The sequence below is a fragment of the Fundulus heteroclitus genome, chromosome 20 (assembly GCF_011125445.2).
Source record: "Fundulus heteroclitus isolate FHET01 chromosome 20, MU-UCD_Fhet_4.1, whole genome shotgun sequence".
Lineage (NCBI taxonomy): Eukaryota > Metazoa > Chordata > Actinopteri > Cyprinodontiformes > Fundulidae > Fundulus > Fundulus heteroclitus.
In genome coordinates, this window is record NC_046380.1 from 30724541 (window position 1) to 30731579 (window position 7039).

Genomic DNA, 7039 nt, shown 5'->3' on the forward strand with positions numbered 1-7039 from the left:
CCCAAGCACAGACAGCTGCAGCTGCCTCGCCCTGAAAGCCCTGCCTGCAGTCAGAGCAAAGAGGGCAGAGAGAAGGCCTGCTCCACTCCGTTTTCACATTGCAGATGTATAACACATCCACAAAGCTGCCAGTGATTCTGCCCTCGATTACAAAGCAGGACATAAATATAATGTAAATATACTTTTTAATCTAGTCTCTTTTTTCCTGTAAAACTGATACACTAAAATAATTCCCTGAATTTGATTCAGTCACAGCTTGCATCACTTATTCACCGCATTTAGCTGTGTGCCTCTGATAACTGTCTTTTTGGTAAAATTTGATGTAGTATGAATTCAGGCAATGTATAAAAGTTAATAAACAATTTCATAATGGTCACGTGTAGTTCAAAACATATTTAGAGTGCTATTGATCACTTTTTTGTCTTGTCAAAAGCTTTTCTTTCTTACAGCTTGGTTCACAAGTACATGAACAAATATGCAAATTAGGTGATGCTGTCATTTGGCAACTTCTAGTCACTTCTAGGACAGCCAATAGCGACTTTCTTGCTAAGGAGTTGGCAACAGAGATTTAGGTGTGTGGAGTGCTAACACTATTGGATTTTTTAGCGGAAATGGAAAGCTGGCATTTGCTGGTAGTGGTGTCTTTCCAGGGAGATCTTTCACTGACAGGCAGTCCTTTCACATAATATGCCGTTTCAGAGTATGTAGGTTGCAACATACTCCGCCTATAATACTATAAGTGAATACTATAAATATTCCCAAATAACTAGTTAAACAGATCATTGTAATGGAGGTAAACTGTCTGAATCTAGTCAGTGTAAACAGCCATAGTGACACGCTCGTTGCAGATGTACCTACTTGAAAATGTGCATAAATGTCACCGTTTTTGACAATAGAGCGTGGTCAAGATGGATTAGAAGTCATTCACAGAGGTACATTTCACTTCAGGGGTAAATGGATCACTTCTTGGTTGGAGGGCATTCTTAATTTTTTGCTAATTGCGTTTCACTTTGGAGTAGTTTTTGATGAATCAAACATCATTGTTCTTGGACAACTCTCATTGCCTCTACATTACTGTATTTGTATTTACCTTGCAAAAAAACACAAAAGTTTTTCTGAGTGCCACTAAAAGCTGCCCAAGTACAATTGGTTGTTCTTGAACCACAGCTTTAGAATCCAAACCTTAGAGCTAGATAGGATGCAGTCCTGCTGTGCAGCTATTTAACTCACCCCTTTATTGGGTGCACCTTCATAGAACCACGTTGGACTGGTTTCTTTCATTCAACACTATCATACTTCTTAATGGCATAGATTTATCAGCTCTACATCTATAATGTGAACCTCCATTTCCACCACATCCCAAAGGTGTTATTATGGTTTGAGATCTGGTGACTGTGGAGGCTTTTGGTCATGATCATTGATACTCATTTTTCAAACCATGCTTAATTTGTACTTAAATTGAAAATACCACCCCCCCACCCCCCCACCCCAAAAAAATGTTTTACATTGTACTTTCATAAATTAACCTAGTGACTGTTTGTAATAGATGGGATGTGACCCGACAAGAGAATGAAAAGCAGATGAATCTGATGGTGCTGAGTGAGTCTGCAGGTATGTGAAGAAACTCTGGCCAAGTAAGTCCTGTTAAAAGATAATGTACACATTGGTGCACTTCAATCTTCCCATCAAATGCAAGTGGAACCACCCACTCAGGGAGTGTTTACTGGAAGAGGCCCTCTCATTCCCTCACTGCTCCCCATTCAAAGTATCGTCAACAACCATCTTTGACTGTTGAAACCTGACACCTTGTAAACACCCTGCACCCCAGATAAGTGGATTAAACAGATTACATTTCCTGTTGAGAGAAATAGGAGCGAACTCTATAAAAAATAATGTTTTTTTTATTGATTCCAGCTTTTGTGAACAGTGTGTAGTTTAGCCTAAAAGAAGTTCAAGTAAATTCCAACTAAAAGAAAAGGACACCCATGTACACACCGTCCAGTACTACGAATCTCCTAAATTCTCACCTACTGATAAAACTCTTATCTTACACGAAGGTTACATAAGCCCTGATTTGTTCTCAAAGGAACAGCAAGAACAAGTCAGGCAGTGCTCAGTGCAGAATCAAAATACTATGATTGAAATCGACACAAATGAAAACAGTAGGTAGACACCAACGTTTGTCTATTGGCTCAGCGTTGTTAGCTTCAGTGTGTTCAACCAGAACTATTCTCCTACTCAGTGACTTCTGTTTGCAGCCACCTGAAACATTAATGACATACATCATCAAACAAAACCCAGCAAATGGGTGAAAAATGGGATGTGAGAAGATTTTCAAGCTGTTTTTCTGTCGTAATAAACCAAAGTGCATCATGCTAACAAATACAAGTACTCAGACTTTTGCCTGGTCTAGTTTTAGAGTCCGAGTGTCAGGGTCTCTCATGTAATAATCTTCATAAGGATGTCGTGCAAGTTTCCAAGTACATGACATGGTTGCTGAAAATATATAAAGCAATAATAAAAGGAAAGAAAATAGGAAAATGTCTATTCTCTATGAGGGTGTTCATGTACCCACAGTGCAAATGGGAATGACAATGATGAGGATAATAGTCACAACAGTGGCAATGAGGGCAACCAGCTTGCATATCTTGAGTCGGCGGAGGTTAGCCTCTTTACGCCTGAGCAGGGCATCGTAACCCGGGGTGTAGATGTCGTCCATCCAGAACTCCATGTTGTTGGGGTTCAGAGACTCCTGACCCTGAAAAAAAACAAAAATGCCAATTGTGTCGTTTATTGACAGACTCATTTTCTGTCAAATAGGAACTCTTTAAGAAAGAGAGATCAAGAAATGCATCTGACTCTGGTTGTCTTTATATAATCAACATTTCCTACCTGTAAGTTCAAAGGGGAGATACGTGCCTCTCTGTCATCTACAGTCCATATAGGTCTCCCTCTTCCTTCGGCCAGCCTGGGGTCAATGACCTTCCCAGAGCCAAGCCCCCTTGTTAGGCTGCTATCTTTTTGACGGAACAGGGACGAGCTAAACACTTGTTCCACCATGCTGGTAGGCTTTTGGGAAAGCAGGTTAGTAGTGCTGTCTGACTGATCTCCCTGGAATAAAAACAAATTAAACAGTTTTCACGGTTTTTATGCAAAAGCAATGCCTATTTTCAATCCAACCCGTCACACACTCACATAATGAAACCTGCACACTCTGCAGAATACGGCAATAGGAATGGATGCCCTACAATAATCTGCACATCATTTAAGCAGTACTATTACATGAATAATTCGTATCAGCTTGGTATATGAGAAACCTAACGCGAATACATAGATTGCATCAATATGTATTGCAAAAACAAATTAGAATTAAAAATATATGTTGACTGAAATAAGCAGAACTTATTCACCTGTCCAATTTTCCTTTGTGATGATTTACCGTCTTTACTTTTTGAAAACGACACCGACCAGTCTCTTGCGGAGTTGGAGACGTTCAGCTGTTTGGTATCAGAGAGACCTTTTTCTTCAAGCTGGGTCTTGGAGGCGCGGCGAGACGATGCGTCCTTCCCTTCTTTCTGCCCTTTGGAGTCCATTTGACCTTTGCTGCTCTCCGTTTGATCCACAGTGGTGTTCCATCGGCTCCAGTCCAGGCTACTTGAGCTGGTCCCTGGAAACAGATGCCCAGTTGCAGACAGGGGCTGGGGCTCTGACGACTCAGAGGGAGTTATAGGGTGACTCATAAAAGAGGAAACACCACTGAGAGGCTCAAGCCATCTACCACCGCTGCTTTGATCGCCGCCAACAATCGGCTGCTGGATCTTTTCATCCAGTCGCTGTAAAGCCGAAAGTACTTGAGAAATCTCAGCCTTCACGTCATTCAGTGATTCCAGTTTTCTTTCTATCTGACTCATGCGAAGCAACAGTTTGCAAACACTAGCCTGTAGCCCATCATCACTGCTTTCCAGGGAATGGAAAAGCCTTTGGAGTTGGCCCAAGCGGCCACGTCGGGCCTCCGGGGTGTCCTGGTTAGCAGTGCCATCGCTGGGGTGCAGGACTCCTGTGGATCCACACATGCTTATGTCATCTAAGAAGCGAAAGATTGCACTGATGTCATCCTCACCAAACTCAGGGTCGTCTAACGAAGTCATGAAGGAGAGGCGATCAGCATGAACTAGGCTCCGGAGTCTCCGGGGATCCGGTGCGTCGGTCTGTGTTCCCTGAGCCTTCAGTCTATCACCTCCACCTGGCAGTCCGATGTCTACACCTTCCCGTCCTGAGGACCCACTTATAACAGGGGTAGATCTCCTTGGAAGGTGCGTTGCCTGTGATTCCATCCCCAGGTCAATGCTGCCAGTGCCTAGTCGGTCCTCTAGACTGTGACTCTTATTACTCCAGATGGCCCTTTGTGTCTTGGGGAGTCGAAGGTGCCGGGGCGATGGCTCTGGCATCGAGCCTGGTCCAAAGTAAGTTGAATCCTGCAGATCATCAAAGCTCTCATGTTTAGCTTTAGCTCGCTCCTCTGGTGACTTGTGAACTGGTGTAGGCGATTGGTAAGGATTTGGGATCATTTCAAAGCTGTGATTGTCAAAGCCGGCGTGCCCCGCTTTGGGACTGGGGGACTCACTGCTGACAGTCACTTGCGGGATCAGAGGCGGCTGGTTGTGGAAGTCTTTCCTAAAGGCGGTTCTCTTCTGGTCGACCGATGGTCCCTGTTCATCTTCAAACACTTCCATTGCTGCAGATTCTCCGCTCGACTCACTGTCCGTTTCCAGAGGCAGGTAGATATTCTTCATTACCCCATCAAGATTAGGACTGCTGGAGTATGAGTGTATGGTGTGAGGCAAGTCAAAAGACACAGCCCTCGTCCGGGCGGGAGGGGAGGACACAAATGAAATAGGATCCGGGGGAAGACTTCCTCGCTTGTGAGCGGAGTAATTTGATTTTGGAAAAAGCAAGTGCTGGTCGATGAGCCTCCCACTGGAGTCAGAGTGGGCGCGCGCTCGTTCTCGACCAGGAAGGTTCATGGGATGTAAGCCAGGCAGATTGGGGCCAGGGGACAGGTCGACAGGAATTACTGTCTGGGCTCTCATTGGATTGCTGCTTTCAGAGACTCCACCGGTCATCTGAATGAGATTGAAGATGGTCACGATGTCTGCAGCGACCCCTATGGGTGAAAGCCCCTGGCCTCTGGTGGAAACCCGGTCTCGGAACAGAGTGGCGGGGAAACAGGGGTCCCTGCTGGCAGCGGCAAACAGCAAAGCCCTGAGCTCAACGAGGTGTTCGAGATCAAAGCGGGTGCTGACCATGCGGCAAAGGTCCTGGAACGTCAGCCACTGGCGCATGATGGCCAGCTCCTCCAGAATGCCCAGGAGCACTCCGGGATATTCTTGCTGCAAGTCACCCATTGGTGCTCGCCTGTTATGGAGAGACAATGCGTAAAATATGAATTTGTTTTGATTTTGTTACGAGAGACTTATGAATTATACTTTAAACATTGCCTTATTAGGACTATTTCATGAAAACGCTTTCTTTTAATTGACGTAAAATTAGTTTTGTTTTAAATGATAGTCGAAAAGAAGTTGCAAGCATGATCTTTTCAATCCAGTGGGTTACTTACTGACATATCAACTTCTCTATTATTTAATAAGAATTATTACAACATCGAGTTTCCCAAAAGATATTATCAATAGAATATTTAATTTAGATTTTTCTACTCTGCAAGTTTCTTTAAGCTTAAATGCATCAACTCAAAGCAGGTACTGCAACCTTCTAGGTATGACTGCAGGAGAAAATGAGCCTTCCTGAGATTCAGGACTCTGAAGCGACCTTATTTTGTGGTCCTAAAATAACTGGTCATCTGATCTAATGACGCTGTCACACTGCACACATCGTTACCTCTCTGAACATCTGTATTTCACTTATCTCTGTTAACAGCTACAGGCCTTAAGTGCCACTTTGCAAGTGCAACACGTAATAATGATGAGTATTTGATGACTTAATTTTAAAGACTGGATACATTTAATTAGCATGAACACATGACAAGCCATTACATCTTTTTAAAAGGGTACATTGACACATCTTGCACCCCTGCAAGTTCAATATGTGTTGGAAACATCCAGATACATCTAGCTCCATTTATCTATCTGTCTATTTTTTTACCCACCTGAATCTACTGGCAAAGATTGGAAACCGCTCTTGAATCCATCAAGAAAATCCACAATGTCTTTGCATATTCCAAGAAGCTCTGGCTGGGTCGGCTCGTCATCTCCTCGCGGTCCTTTCTCAAGGCTTTCTCCGTTTGTAGAAGCGACGAGCCCAGGCAGGGGAGGAAAAAATTAGAAATCAGGTCATCTTCCCACAAGTCCCTGCAGGCCCCCGAGGGACCTTAAAATACATCCAAACGGTTTCCCCTCATCAGCAGCAGCGACAACGCTTGTAAAGTCGATAGCACGAGCACATGTCTAACAGGAGACGCACAGACAATGTTGGCAGGTCAACCCAGACCTGTGTGAGTGGATCTGGACCATATTTTCTCAGGGTGCTATAATAAAAGCTGGTTCTGGGTGCAAGCGTGGCGATACAATTAAAGGGACAGATTAAAAATTGATGTTTGTTAATTGACACACATAAAACTCTTGCGCTGACAGGAAATCTAAAGGTCTGGGCTAAAATTTCCTGCTAGATTGCTGCACACAGAGAGGTCTGCCAGACTCCCAGACTTTTCACCATTACTCTGCATTAACATCCATAAGAGCTTGTACTTAAACCCCCATTAGAGCAAGAAAAAGGGCGAGGCTTTCATCATTGAGTAGCAGCACTCTGCTACAATCAGGAAGGACATCTCTTGATCTACCAACTTGCTAAGCGGAAGGGCAGGGCATCCATCATCTCCATGCACTCAAGAATCAATGCAGTGAATGAGCCACCGTATGAGTGTGAGTTTAGCCAGTAATGCATTACTGTCAAGTCCGCTGTGTTGCAGTTTTAATCGCAAGTTGCGAAGCAGAAAAAAAAAAAAAAAAACACTTGACAAGATCAG

The 7039-nt window shown here is 43.9% G+C and overlaps 1 protein-coding gene across 1 annotated transcript; it reads right to left on the minus strand.

Moving 5' to 3' along the window:
- Positions 1–1881: 1881 nt before the first annotated feature.
- minar1 (membrane integral NOTCH2 associated receptor 1) lies at positions 1882–6699 on the minus strand. The gene is made up of 4 exons (XM_021320584.2): positions 6164–6699; positions 3411–5415; positions 2893–3111; positions 1882–2758 (listed from the first exon to the last, which is right to left on the minus strand). The coding sequence occupies exons 2-4, from the start codon at positions 5403–5405 to the stop codon at positions 2564–2566; spliced, it is 2409 nt and encodes an 802-aa protein (XP_021176259.2). The 5' UTR covers positions 5406–5415; positions 6164–6699; the 3' UTR covers positions 1882–2563.
- Between the last annotated feature and the right edge of the window lie 340 nt (positions 6700–7039).

What these genes read in the sequence shown, in the direction of transcription:
- minar1 (XM_021320584.2), bottom strand. Translation starts at nt 5,405, where the DNA reads ATGGGTGACTTGCAGCAAGAATATCCCGGAGTGCTCCTGGGCATTCTG. An exon ending in CACAAAGGAAAATTGGACAG is followed by an intron (nt 3,112 to 3,410) that starts GTGAATAAGTTC and finishes TTTTTATTCCAG; the next exon opens with GGAGATCAGTCAGACAGCAC. An exon ending in TCTCCCCTTTGAACTTACAG is followed by an intron (nt 2,759 to 2,892) that starts GTAGGAAATGTT and finishes GTTTTTTTTCAG; the next exon opens with GGTCAGGAGTCTCTGAACCC.